Source organism: Mauremys reevesii, linkage group 10 (assembly GCF_016161935.1).
Source record: "Mauremys reevesii isolate NIE-2019 linkage group 10, ASM1616193v1, whole genome shotgun sequence".
Classification (NCBI taxonomy): domain Eukaryota; kingdom Metazoa; phylum Chordata; order Testudines; family Geoemydidae; genus Mauremys; species Mauremys reevesii.
The window spans coordinates 24,607,079-24,622,095 of NC_052632.1; the positions used below are offsets into that span (position 1 = coordinate 24,607,079).

The following is a 15,017-nucleotide window of genomic DNA, read 5'->3' on the forward strand; positions in this document are numbered from 1 at the left end:
CCACTAACACCTCATACTTGCTCAATACTGCCTCGAGGCTTAGGGAGATGTAAGAAATAAAGGCAAGTTGTTTTTCTCTTCCCAGTTCTTCAGGTACTACTCAGTCCCACATGGTCAAAGGTGAACCAGGAATCAAAACCTAAACTCTCTTTGCCCGAGGAGCAAAATCTTTGGCAGATCTGAATAGTGAAGTCACACAAGGCTGTAAATGAGCTGCAGTTCTCTCTTCAGTTATGTGTCTACTAAGAAGCACCCTGTTTGTTGAACTGAAAAGGCTAGATGCCAGGTTCTTAGTAAAATAGTTAATAGAAAATCAACTAATTTCTCTCTTCTGATAATTCTATCTATTTGCCAATGAAATTAACAAAAATGTGTTATTCTTGCATGAGAAAAGTTCTGACACACAGAATTACTTTTCCTGAAATAAAAACCAATGTAATTAATCAATGTGCAAAGGAATCTAATCTGAAGACACTGAAAATCAATTGGGAGTTATAAAGCTGCTTCTATCCATGTAATCCCTTTCAGCTTTCACATTCCCCCATCAGAGTGTATAAAGATACATATCACAGTCTCCTATGAATTAGTTTAACTGCCCTCTAGCTATATATTAAAAGGACACCAGATGACATGTTCAATGCTTGTAATAACTTTGGTGTATTCCTTCCCTCTGGCCAATCAGACTGATTATTTCTTTCAAAACTGTCTTTCATAGGGGGGAAAAAACATCCTCACACACTTTGAAAATGATGCTACAGTTCCTCAGACTAACAAGCATCTTCTCAACACAAAGTCTTACTGTCATTAATATCAAAATCACAATTCTAGTACTTAGTGCAGTGGTCCTCAAACTTTTCTCATCACACCCACCCTTTCCCGTAATGGAATCTGTCCACACCCCACCCACCCCCGCAGTGTGGAGACCACTGACTTAGTGCAATGAAGTGAGTATATTGGACTCAGAAATGTGGTTTAAACTGTATCGAACTGGTTAACATTCTCTGCTTTTGCAGCATTATGCCAATTAGTACAAATTGTGGTTAGAGTTAAGCACCTCAATCAATTCTGAGCACACTTTGTTCAGGATTTTTAAATGTAGATAAAATATCTGAACAGCAGTGTCAGATTTAAGCTAAGATTCAGAAAAGCATCCCTATTTGGGACAGCAGTTAAGAACAGGATTTAAAAGTTTATTCTTTTATTTATTTTTAAGACATGTCCTCAACAGGAACGGACTTAATCATGTGCTTCAGGGATTTCCTGAATTATAGTCTTGGTGCAGAGGTTCTTGACCTAAAAAAGAGTCAGAGAAATGATAATGGCCTTTCTATGGTCATATCCACACTGAGATCAGAACCATGCTACAACCAGGCTTGAATTCAGTGTTCTAGCCTAGTTTCAATGCCCAATATGGACAGGGATTTCCCCCCCACCCCCAACTGTGGTAAGCAGCCACATCACAGCAAAGACACCTTCCCTGCTAGTGTAGTTACTACACTAGTGCATCCTTTTCACCAGATTTCACCACCACCAAAATCCTGCTCCACATTGCTCAGAGAAATTATACCAGAACCCTACTAGGGACTATCATATTTAAACATAGCTATAGCTAACATGGTCTTGAGCCCACTGTGAACAAGGAATGTGCTTAGCAATTGACTATCATAACAATTAAAGCATAATTGCAAAGTTCTACAGTTTTGTTTTTTGAAGGAAAGGTTTTTCTAGGGAACATTTTTGGTCAGTATATCTATAGAAAAGGCTTCCTAATTCTTATTGGCTGAAGTGAGAGACGGCTGCATAAGAAATTTATATCTTTTCTCACTGAAATTTATCATTAAGAAAGTCATTCACATGCAGCAAGCCTTCAAGGGATTGTCAAACTGCATGTTTGTGGTTTACAGATTATTACTGTCAGTATTTTAGAACAGATTAAATGTAATGTTCAGCATTCACTCAAAGATCTAGTCTCTCCTTTTCCATTCATTTTAGAATATACTAACTTTCAATGCCTCATCTCTCCACACACCCTTCTGCCATCTTAACATCTAGTAATCAAGAGGCCCTTTAGTACCACATGCCACTGCTCATGTTAGCATAAGGTGGAAGGATGCATGTAACTGCTAACATGCTAACTCCCTGATGGTTCTACTATCTACAAAAAGGCATTCTCGATCTTAAAGACTCAGACCTGTATTATCCTTCAACCTCTCCATCTCAGCTGCCACTCACCCACCAAAGTTACAGGTGGATTACTATTTGTATGTGTGTTAGAAATATGAGGAAAGATGTATTTTTAACACTAGAAACTTTCCTCCTTACTACATAACTAGAATATAGAGACTCCAAAGAATCTGTAGTGTCCTGAACCATGCCAGTTCAAAACAAAATGTGCTACTGTGGATTGAACAGGGGGGAAAATGCATATTTGAAAACTCAACACACAAAAATATCTATTTAAGTAATAAATAGATCACAGATTTAAATTTTATTCCACATGCACCCTGGAGCATACAGCCAAATTTGAAGTTGGTAGCATGGAGGAAGCAGCACATTTGTAAAAACAGACCTTAGATGCTTAGCACAGTGGTCACCAACCCATAGATCGTGATCAACTGGTTGATCTTGGAGCCTCTGCCAGTTGATCACGATCTCCAGCCGCTAAAAATCCAGCGGCACAGCAGGGCTAAGGCAGACTCCCTGCCCCAGCCCAATGATGCTCCCGCGGCCCCAGGGGTAGGGGTGCAGGGGTCTCCATGTGCTGATCCTGCCTGCAAGCACTGCCCCCGTAGCTTCCATTGGCCGGGAATGGGGAACTGTGGCCAATGGGAGCTGCAGAGGCGGTGCTTGCAGGCAGGAGCAGTGTCCAGAGCCACATGCTCCCCACAGGAACCACAGGGGCATGTTGGCCACTTCTGGGAGCGGTGTGGGGCTGGGGCAGGCAGGGAGGGAGCCTGCCTTAGCCCCTCTGTGCCACCGACCGGCAGGAGCCCGCATCCCAAATCTCAGCCCTGAGCTCTCTCCCAGAGCCAGCACCCCATACCCTCTCCTGCACCCTGAACCCCTTCCTGCACTCCAAGCCTCTGCCCCAGCTCAGCCCAGAGCCCCCTTCCATACTCCAAACCCCCTCCCATACTCCAACCCCCTGCCCCAGGCTCGTGAGAGTGAGTGAGGATGGGGGAGAGCGAGTGACAGAAGGAGGAAGGATGGAGTGAGCGTCGCGACCTAGGGGAAGGACCAGGGTAGTTCCTGGATTACACTTAAATTCAAAAAGTGATCTTGTGCGTAAAAAGATTGGAGGCCACTGGTCTAGCAAAACATGCTGCATGTTCCTATCAGTTTAGGTCCCGAACCTGCAATCTAACCTGCATAGATGGACTCTCAAAGAGTGGTTTTGCCTTTTCCATTTTTTATGGACCGTTCTAAACTTCCAGTGCCACATTTCTCCCACTCACCCCACCAAAAAAGATCAAAATCACTGTGACTCTGCAATTAACTGTTCCCAAAATTAATGAATTAATTCTAAAAGGTATGTTGTTTCATACTATTTATGTTCTACCAAATAAGACTGGAGAACAAATGTACCGGAGATAAGAGGAGGACTACCAGGCAGGAGTTTTTAAAATGTTGTGCAGGACAAGAATGTTTTTCACTATTGACCTAAAAAGGCTAAACGTCACTTTGGAATTATTTCCCATTAACACTAAGATTTCAGATTCTAACATTTTTAGGTTGCTATAGCGAGAATGGTCTAAATAATCTTAATAAGTACAAGGCAGATCTTATGTGCATTCAAAAAAAATAAAAATCACATCTGATTCTTCCACATTACAATTGCACCAATGTGTCAAAAATACCTTCCCAGCAGGCCCAACAAAGTCAGGCAGTTGAGGAATAAGCATTTTAAAATAGGACCCTGCACAATGATAGTATTATCCAGATGTCACTTCATTTATCTTCCCTTTGCAAATGTTCATGTCGTAAAAAACCACAGAGGGTAATGGGTAAACTTTCCAGAAGAAGAAAAGAAAGGAAAAAAAACCAACACTTTTTATTTTAAATTTGCCCCCACTAGATAAGATATTAAGAATTTGGTCTTTAAAGACAGTTGAGAGCTAAGAGACAATACATATAAAAGCTATTTAAGCAGTAAAGGAAATACTTCATAGGAGTGCTGAGCCTTCACTAGAAATGTTTGCTTTCTCCTCTCTAACATGACACAAAGCACCTCCCTGCCCCTCCAGATCCTCTGATTAGATTTAAGAATGACAATAAATTAGCAAGGGTTGGCATGATGAAGCTAGTCATTTTAATCAAGTATTGTCTCCCTGTTGTGCTGCAGTTACAATTCCATCTCCTTCATGTATCAGCTGTTTATCTTTTGTAAAAAACACGTTATGTATAATTATGTGAGACTATTATGAGTGCAATGAGTAATGCAAAACAAAAAGTTGTTCCAGTTTGAGTTCAGGTTATTAGGTCTACCCAGAGACTCCAAATATCAGCTGGTCTTTAAGCAGTCAGACATAATACCGTTTTTCCCCTCCCCTAACTTTGTTGTAGAGATGATCAGATTTAATAATTGAGATATGCTGCTCCTTAAGAGCTTCCTAAAGGCTGACTCTGGTAACTAATGCTGACCATACAATCCACACTTGCTCAACAAAATGCTAAGAGTTGACATTGTTGATTACTTTTTCACTTAGGTGGCAATTACCAGTTATAAAGACTGGAAGTAATCAATCCCAATTTAACAGCTGGGCCTATTGAAGGAATAACAAAAACAATACAAAATTGAAACAAAAGATTAATCTCCAAAATTCTAGAGATAAGATGTAGTAGATGAAGGCATTCCATATATACTTTTAAAAAAGGAAATTCCCAACAAGAAAAATCACCATGTTTCTGTATTAAAATACTTAATAATTTAAGCTCTTTCCTGAAGATTCTCTTTTGTCATTGTTTTAAATTGTTCGGCACTCCATCAATAGGCCCAGCTGTTAAATTGTGAAGACGTGACAACAAGTATCTAGGCAAACAACTGCTCGGAGACCCTTTTCTTTAGAATAATCAGAGCTGGCTGACAAAAGGGAGCCATGCTGAATGCCCTTTCAACAATTCCTATAAGAAGCAAAGGGGGGGAATTGTAAGTAGATCCCCATCCCTTGCTTCAGTGCATTGCTTTGCAATAATAAAAGTCTTCCAGTTTAGAGCAATGGTCACACATGGAACTTCTGCAAGTGACAGAATCCCTCTAATCATAGCTCTGAGCAACTGCACAAGAAAAAAATTGTGGTACTGGGCTACATTTCTCAGGTACATGAAGATTTTATTAGCTTCTAGGCAAGCTGCCAACAAAAGTGAGTGCTTCTTTTAAAAGGAGCTTGTAAAACTATTTACTACTTTTATCACCTTAAATGTATAATACATAACAACATAGCCTTGAATTTACTAGCTGTAAAGGAGAGCAAGGACAGCCAGAAATGCCAAACTGAGGCATTTTAACACAAAATTAAAATTCAACTGTTGTGAAAACTCACCAAAATCATCTCTCTCCAATGGGGGTATACTACTGCATTGGCCAGGAAATGAACCCAAGTCAACTGCTTGGAAGACAGTTATGCACACAACTATACCACCCATGCTTCTCCAATGGGGATGCAGAAGAAAAAGATACTGTAAGAGTGCATCAACAATAGGCAATGCCTTGCCTGTTTTTGGCAAGGACACTGATAAAAACGCCAGCATTCAGTTCACACTAGAACATATGTGGTTGGTAAGACCAGTGCAGCTAAATCATTGCTGAAAAAAGGGTAAGAAGTTTCCTAGTGCACAAGGCTAATTAGTGCTGGTCTGATGTCTCAACTTGAAAGAATGGGTGTACCATTTCTTTAAAATGGTTGCAGGGGGGAAAAAAAGCTTCCGAAAGGTGGCTGGGGAAGGTTCCAGAATGAAGCTCTACAGTGAAGCTGGGTGGGAGAGTCAGAGACAATATAGCTTTAGGAATAATACTGTTCTCATTCATCTAACATTGATCAAATAACTTTTATTAGGAACAAACTCCTTTGTAATTATTTACCATTGTCACATGACCAAATTCACTACCAGGAGGCAAAACACTGGGACAACTCTACTTCCTCCTCCATCCACAAATATCAAAATCAGACCATCTCAAGGTCTGACCACCCACTTTTGTTTCTAGTGAGGTGTATTCTCCTAGCAATGCATGCCGAGAAAACCTACTAACCAATATGTCTGCAACAGTGGCATTAAAAAGAAAACAACATTCAGCCAAACCATCTGTAATCCTAAATATGTTTCAGGATTAGTACCTTCATACTACTCTTATTACAGGAGCATTCTGTCCTAGAGCTCCTGCCATCTGCAGTTATAACAACCTCAGTTGAAACAACCTCGTCTCTTTTCTTCTATACTTATACCTCGTGATTTCTTACTAGTATTTGTATATTAATAAATTCTGCAAACATTTTGAAGGTAGTTTGAATGTAAAGTGGTATACAAAATGAAATTACATTGGATTGGATTGCCGTAAATGTCTTTATAAAAGTATTTTCTAAATCCACATAAAAACAAAATTTATACAACAGGGGAAATGTTTTCAGTGTGGATACACAGTCACCAACATTCGGCTCACTGCTCTTTTAAGTAGTCAAAATATTTAAAAACTGAAAGCAAAAGGTTGCATTAAAAAACACTGGCAAACAGCATTACCTAATCCCACTGTAATGTGACTAGAAGTAAATAAGAGGTTACAGCCACCTCACTGTTTGTAGTAGGCAATCAAAATTTTAAACTTCTGTCACTGACGCAAAGTTTAGCCTGATAAGTTCAAAAGAATCTGCATTGCATGAGCTGCAAGCAAACATGAGATCACTGTTGTGCTCACAGGAATTAAATCATAATGTTAAGACGTTTAATATTCAGTGAACCTACTGCTTGTGTAACCTTTCATTCTCATGCAACATAGAAACAAACATATTAACTGTGGAAAAATTGTGTTTGTTTCCCTTTGATTTAAAATCGGGTGTTTAAGATCAATTCAGCAAAGACTACAAACTGAGAAAAAGGGGTTATCTCAGAATGTTCCAGGCAGCTGTATGTGCCCCCTCCATCCATCTTAAGACTTCAATTTCCACCTTTTGTGGAAAGGAAATAAACAATTAGCATCCTGTCCAATCACTACTTAACAGCCAGCTTTACTGACTTCAGAACACAATCCTCCTCCTCCACTTTTTCCTAATGCTATGTTATCTCACGCCTAACTTTGTTGCCACAGATGTATTTTCAGACAGATCATACAACTCTGTACTGTGAAATTTTATTCCCATTTTAACGTTGCAAGCATACACAGTCTAGGTTTGTGTTACTTTTGACTGGTTCTCGCTGTACCAAAAAAAGCTTTGAGAAGTTATCCATATAATACTGCTTTGGTATTTTGGCAAGTGGGAATCCTGCTAGAAATAGCACCAATGGGCTGAACTTTGAATAAACTATTTAAATCTTCAGGTATTAGCATTTTATCCACACATGGTGCCTCACAAAGAATTGTGCTGCAGAAGGAACCACCTCCTCCCCTTCCCCCACACTTCAATTACCCTAAACTGGAAGTAGCTACAAACATCAACCAAAAATAATATTTATTTTTACCTAACTGATACCTTAACTCAAGAGTATCCTAAAAAAAGAGTAGGGGGATCTTATGGAAAAAACTAAATTAGTCAAATTCTTTTGTGCATGGATGAACAACAGGAAAGCAAAGCCTTGGGGCCTCTAGGGAGGAACCTTGTCCCTGCAGACCTGCTCTGATGTGCTCATGAGATAAGGCTCCATAGTGACACTTAAGGAAAGGCCTGCTCACATTTGAATTTCTGCATTCCTCAAGAACAATTCATGGCAATCACTAACTTTGCAGAGGAGCTACATGAAAGCTTTGGCCAATGAATGAGGGTCATCTGCTCTTTATCACAAGGGTAAACCTCATCCTGGCCAGTTTCTAACCTTTTAACCCTGTGAATTCTTAATTTGCACATGAATAATGGAATTCTTGCCTAGAGTGCAACCTTCAGCTTCCAGTTCCTAACTTTAGAAACCAAGACCTGATCTCCTTGTGTGTTCAGATCTTAAACTCTTGGACAGATTAAAGTTTTAGGTTTCCAAATGCAACACGAAGCATTACACTTCTGAAGCAAAAGATAAGCTTGCTGGTGAAAGCTATGACCATGCAAAGTAAAAGAACATCCTTGCACCCTGCTGCTACCAGTAGCTAAGACAGCATTTTCTTTTTTTTCCTCCAAAGAAAGAATGCCCATTTAATGCCTATTCTCCACCTGTTTAATATGTATAGTTCCTTTTTTACCCTGAACACAAGATAAAGTCATTTGCTTTTACTGCAACTGACAACTGCTCTGAAATACAATGATTTGAAAAACTACAACACACCCCACAAAACTTTATTTTCATAAGTTCAAAATGCTGGCAATTCATTCAGATCATGTTAGTAGATAGAATCCTTATGAAAAGGGGGCTTTAAACCAGTTTTGCATCCATATCATATGGGTTTCAAAATATAACTATATCAGTTATCACCTTATTTCATGGGCTAATAACAGACTGATATTTCAACTGTTAAGACTACACTATGACTATAAGGAACACATTTCAACACAAGATTACATCATGTTTAGCTATTATTTAAAATAATCATCTATATGCAACTAACACCTATTACAATCACTGAACCCAGTTGCCTTTTAAAAAAAACGTTCATCTTAGAAATCCAGTATCTCTTCCAGTTTTGTCAATGAATAGGAAAGTTTTAAACAAACTAGACAAAACACTTTTTTTCCAAGGGAAGAATCTTACTTTTTTTTTGGTAAAAATAAAAGAGGAAAGCACAACCAATAAAACAAGAATGCCACTCCACAACTCAAATCAGTTAGTCACAACTTTTCACTTGTTAAAGTCTTGAATAAAGATTTATCACAAACAAAATTACCTTTCTGAAGAAGTAATGTTTCATCTGGATTTAATACCACTATTTCTTACAAAAGTTCAATACTCTCTTAATACAGACTCCAACAAGAAACTCCAGAAGTCTCATACTAATATCTTTCAGGGTGCATGATGCCACACTACTCTTCTTGAAGAGCCATGTATTAAACAATGCCTTGGATTTTCTGTGAGTCTACAGTTCTAGATAAAGAATCCACCACCGCCTGATGAATCTAAGCTTTTTTAAAGTTAGGTCTTACTCCCTTTGGTTGTTAAGAAAACAAAACAAACTTCCAGATGTGAACCAGTGCAACACTGTCTTCCTGAGTCTGCCAAACCCTCTCAAGATGATGCCTTCCCTAGTGTCAAAATACCCCCCACACACAAAAAATCATCACTTCAATACCTAAAGCCCTGATTAAACTAACACAAACCTTCACTTCTCCTCCTGGCATCTTCTAAAAAACAATTAAATCAAATCCTAGAGCACAGTGAAATTGTGGGTGTATAAATAAATTGAACACTTAATATTCTGAAAAAAGTATAAAATTAATAAAATTAATCTAGGAGTACTGCACTGATTGAATTAATTAGTTTCAAATTAGGTAGCACTGTGTGGTTCTGAATTTATTTGAAACTGCCACAGATGTTTCAGTAATACAGAAGTCATGGTGGAAATGAGCAGAGGAAGACCCTGCTGGAGAAATTAAGACTATCTTCACAGAGAAAACCAGAGGTTTTACTATAATCATACAAGTTTATATGTACTTTCTGCTATGCTGTTTGAAAGTACATATAACTTGTATGATTATTTTTTACACACACACACACACACACATATTACGTGGAAGCAACCAGATAGCTTAGTGGCAGACCTCTTTATTGTCATGCAGAAGACCCGAGTCTCTGTTTCTTGTTCCCCAAACCAGCAAGCAGAGGCTAGGAATACTGCAAAGACACTCAGGGGCAGATTTTAAAGGATATTTAGGAATCTAAAGAGGCAGATAGATGCCTAGTCTAACTACATTCAATAATCTGGCCCTCAGACCCTAGTTCCTAGCGGTACTCAACAGTGACCTCTAGGTCAGTTAAAGAGTAGCATCAACCAGTTCCAGAAGGAACCCAGTCCAGTTCTCCCTGGCTACAAGAGTGTGTCTGAGTGTGGCCTCACCTCAATAGTTCAACACTCAGGTCTCCTCAGACCCTAGAAAACCACCTTACACACATTATGGTTCTCCTCTGGCTTGTGATATCTTAAAAACTTGTCAACAACTGAAAGCTTGTCTTAAATTTTTTTTTTAATCATTTCACTTACTTGTAGGCAACACTTCTAACGTTACAACTGTAGTGTTTGTAAAACAATTCTTAAAAACAGTTTGAACCAGAACATGGTAACTTTATATCACCAGTGTATTTTACAGAATGTCAACCCTTCTCAAGAGAGATCAAGCCAAAACAGAGTATCAAAGGGAATGCCACAAATAGTGGGTCAAATTAACTCTTGACTTCAGTGGAGTTACAGGGCAGGATCTGGCCCATAATCTCTCACACATTATAAAAAACAAAGATGTTAACAGAAATTAAATCCATTTGTTTTATTTTTGGTAATATCTGTTTAATCTCTCTTGTACATAGAACAATATAGGGTTTTGCTGTCTTAAGGGTAGTGAAGCCACAAATATGGAAACAGGTTAATAAATTGGTAACTACATGTATCTGTGATAAACAAGAGATTCAAGTGCTAGAACTTACTTGCTAGTATAAGGTGACCTTTTTGACTGAGAATGGCCCCATATTTGTTCAGTGCTAAACACTGGTAAAATCCTTCATCAGATGGTTCTCCTCTTTTTCCTTCCACCTCACTGATATATAAAGAGCCATTGGATAATGTGTAGATCCGTTCATTTTCAGAAACTTTTGCTCCATTTTTCAGCCATGTGATCGTAATGGGAACTTCGCCATGTGCCTCGCAATCTAAAACCACTGGGTCCTTCCTTGTGACGATTATATCCTGTGGCTCTTTTACAAAAAACAGCTCACTAAAGCACCATACTCCTGAGAGAAAGAAAACCGTTTTTGTCTGTAAGTACAGGTATGCAAGCATCATAAAGTAGTCTTGCAAAGCATCTCAAATTGTACTGTTGTAATAATTATATCTGTGGCCTATGAGTACCAGGTTCTACTCCCCAAGAACACAGAGATTTTACTTCAGAGGAAGCAAAAGGATCAGGCCCCAAATAACTACACAAATATTTGCTTCCTTGTTTTCAAATGTATGCAATTATGTTAATGAGAAAGCAGGAATAGAGTTTTAAATATTTATATGTTTCAGATATGCCACAAATAGTGGGTCAAATTAACTCTTGACTTCAGTGGAGTTACAGGGCAGGATCTGGCCCATAATCTTTTCCTGTTGTTAGGCATACTTCCACCTTTTCATGTTCTCTGTATGTATAAATATCTCCTGTCTGTATGTTCCATTCTATGCATCCGAAGAAGTGAGCTGTAGCTCGCGAAAGCTCATGCTAAAATAAATTTGTTAGTCTTTGAGGTGCCACAAGTACTCTTGTTCTTTTTTTAAATATTTATGTTATCATAACCAAGATTCAGCATAAAAATTGGAATCTGAATATTCAAACTTCTCTTTCCCATCAATCTCTCCTTTCCCTGATTCCCATGAATCTAGGCACTAAGGCCATCATTTGATGCTTTTGCAAACAGAGTAATAAAATAATCCTGATACAGATGTGGAGCTCTTGTTGGTAAAGTATTAGCATCATCTTCAGGGGAATCAGGGAGCACAAGCTGTTTGCTAATTTTACAAGCTTGTCAAAAAGATCTTGAACAGGGTAAGTCATAAAAGTCTAATTTTACAAGAAATCATTAGCAAAACCCTGTCTTTGGAAGCTAGAGGGTTCCTGCCCATGTCCCCAGAAGTGTCTGGAACCTCAGCACCTATTTCAGTGGGAGAAACTTTTATCTTTTGTGACAAATTATGGGGGTGGGTTTTGGAGTCTTGTGTTTAGGAGGCGGCAAAATTTCAACTCTACTGCCAGAGAACCTGACCAATTTGCTTCATTTCTGCAGTTCAGCAGAGGTATTTAGAATACAAACAATGCAACTTTCCAGAGTTGGTAATTCTTGCCGCTGGTACCCAGCGGGGGAGGAAAGTCAGGAATTAGCAAACCTTTATTTCAACTTGTGTGTATGGCCAACTGTTCCAGAAACGCGTGACTAATTGATCGCTTACTGTCTAATGGGGGTGGTTTAATTAACCAATACACATTTCGTTAGAAGAACCGCTTCGCAGAGGAATTCAGGTTTTCCCAGCCTTACCCCGCCCCCAACACACGCCTAAATCGAGATAAAGTTGATAAAGGCGGGGGGGGGGGGGCTTTATAAAAAAAATCTGTTCTCTCGGCTAAGCGACTTGGGGGTGGGGTCACTGAATGGGCAGCTCTTGATTAGGACAGAAACTCCTTGGCAACTGATTTCTCGGGTACTGATCAATAAACGTCCAGGAACCCTCCAATCATGCAATTTGCCCAGGATCCGCACACATCTGAGAGCTCCTGCCTGCTCCTTTTCATAGCAGCTCCCGGGCTATGCAGATTACGCCTGCACCCTCCTCTCCTGTTGCGACTCCAATCACGGGTCCGCCTTTGATCCCTTTCTCATGCTAACAAAGATCTGAGCTGGGAAAGTGAAAGCCAGACACTGGCAATTAAAAAAGAAGGTGCAGGACGGTCTCTAACCCAGATGCGGTGAATGAAAATGCCCCTGGCTAGCCAGTGCAAAGATTCAATTGGCGGCTCCCGGCACCGTATCTTCCCGAATTCACTCCCGGCTTTCCCCAAAGACATCTCCCACCGCTCCGCTCGGCTGCTAAAAATCATCCCCCACCCCCTGCCCCGCTGCAGGTAACTGTCTGCCCCGGAGCAAACGGCAGCTGCCCAGGCTGTCCCCCTCCGCCTCTGTAACTTTCCCGGCAGCCGGCTGGAAGCGGGGCAGAGCCAGACTCCTGCACAGCCACCGATGGAACAATATAAATAAAACCACGTGCGGCTACAGCCCCAGCCCCCGCTCTCCTGGCTGCACAGCGAGCCGGGCCGGAGAAATCCTCCTCCCCCACGCGGGACACCCCCTGGCCCAGGGAGCACTGGACAGTAGCAGCTCCCGCTGCCCATCTCCATCGCTCCCCCTCGCCCGCACGGGGCCGGAGAGGGACAATGGAGGGGGGCCGGGGAGAGCAGCCACCCCCGGCTCCCTGGGAGCGCTGCCCACGCTGATATCAGCCCGGGCTGCGGAAGGTCCGTGCAGCAGCTGCCCCCTCCTCTCCCTCGGGCTCGTGGCCAGCGAGGAGCCCCTGGTGTGCGGGCGGCTCCCTGCCCGGCCGGCGGCCACGGGGGACAATGGACGGGAGGGGGGAGGCTGGACAGCAGCGGCGCGGCCATTGAGAGCAGCTGCCGGCTGGGGAGAGAGGAGCGGGGTCCCGTTCCCGTTCTCCGCACCAGCGCCCAGCGGCTGCCCAGGCTCCGCGCCCGGCGGGCAGGTCCCCCAGGGCGGCGCTGGCTCGTCCGCCCGCCCGCTGCGGGGATGCACGAGCCGCAGGCCGGGCAAGCGCTGCAAAGTTTGCGGCCGAAGCAGCCCGCCCCCGCCTGGACTCACCTGGGATGGGGAGGATCAGCGCCCAGAGCAGCAGCATCCGATGGGGAACAGGCGCCATTTAGTGGGCTCTCCCTGGCATGCTCCCCCGCGCGCCCCCAACCTCTTCGCCTCTCCTCGCTCGGAGCCGGAGCCGGAGCCGGAGCCGTCCCTCCGCCGCGGATTCCCACTCCCGGGGACTCTTTCCCTGTGGCCGAGCCCCGGCGCACGGACACAGTGCAAGAGGCGAGAGAGCCCCTGATCAATGGACAAGGGGAGGAGAAAGGGGATGGACAGAGCCTCCCCGAGCGCGCGGCTGTCCCGGCGCTACTTTCTGCATCTAGTCTCCATTGGCCTGGGAGAGGGGCGAGGGCAGGGCCGTGGGGAGGAGGGGAAAGAGGGACCCTGAGGGAAGGCGTGGGGGGGAGGGACACTGGGGCGCTCTGGCGCTGGACAATGCACCTGGAGCCAGGCTTGCAAGTTGCCCTGGCGGCTGCGGTCGGAGCCAGTGGCTCGCGTGCCTGCTGCTGCAGTCAGCGGCCAGCCGAGGAAACCCGCGCAAACTCCTCTGGCAGGGGCACCTTAGCCCCGGTGCGGTGGGTGATGCCAGGGCCCCTGCGGGCTGCTTTTGCGGGGAAGGCGGGGCGTGAGCTCCGGCTTTTTCTTTCCTGCCCGTCCCCCGCTCACAGAGGGGTTTCAAGCTGTAAATCTCCAGGGTGTCAAAGCCAGACCTGACCCCATATCTCTCCCTCATCTCCGGGCTAGTTTTAAAGGCAGCCTTTAAAGTCTCTCTCCTCTTCTAGTGATGATGGATTTTTCTTTTATTACCCTGTGTCCGTTTCAAAAAACGGAGGGGGGGACACACCTCATTCACCCTGATCTGAATTCTCCCCTCTTCATTTGAACACAGTTTGCCCCTGTGGAGAGAGAACATGTTGGTCCTAAACAGTTGTTTGAGGGGCTTGTTTAAAAACAAATGTGGAAACAAGTTTTACCTCATGCCATTTTTCCTTAATAATGTGATTAACCTTCAGAGCTTTGAGGTTCTCATCATTATCAAGCCAAGGAAAGGAAACACGATGAACAACAGTTTTTAAACTAGTTTGAACCATGTTATCTTTACATTGAATCTAGCTTTCTGGGTGGCAGTAGCCATTCCACAATTTAGGTTTCCACTGAGTGTGTTACTTGTAAAATGGGGATAATGATGCTTCCCACCTTTGTAAAACACTTTGAGATCAGATGAAAAGCACTACATTATAAGCCCAGTGTTGTTCCCTCCCTTTTAAAATCCATAAAAATGTCATATCATATCCTCAAAACTAGTAGGTTAGGCCTAGGGCTAAAGTACAATTTTTTCT

The 15,017-nt window shown here is 42.5% G+C and overlaps 1 protein-coding gene across 1 annotated transcript in view; it reads right to left on the bottom strand.

The window, feature by feature from the left end:
- The window catches only part of PRTG (protogenin), a 117,872-nt gene extending 103,919 nt beyond the window's left edge, over positions 1–13,953 (bottom strand). Inside the window, exons 1-2 of the mRNA XM_039492397.1 lie at positions 13,681–13,953; positions 10,765–11,067 (exon numbers count right to left, since the gene is read on the bottom strand). Of these exons, the coding sequence (XP_039348331.1) occupies positions 10,765–11,067; positions 13,681–13,738 (361 nt within the window). The 5' untranslated portion in view covers positions 13,739–13,953. The remainder of the gene's footprint in view (positions 1–10,764; positions 11,068–13,680) is intronic.
- Positions 13,954–15,017: the final 1,064 nt, after the last annotated feature.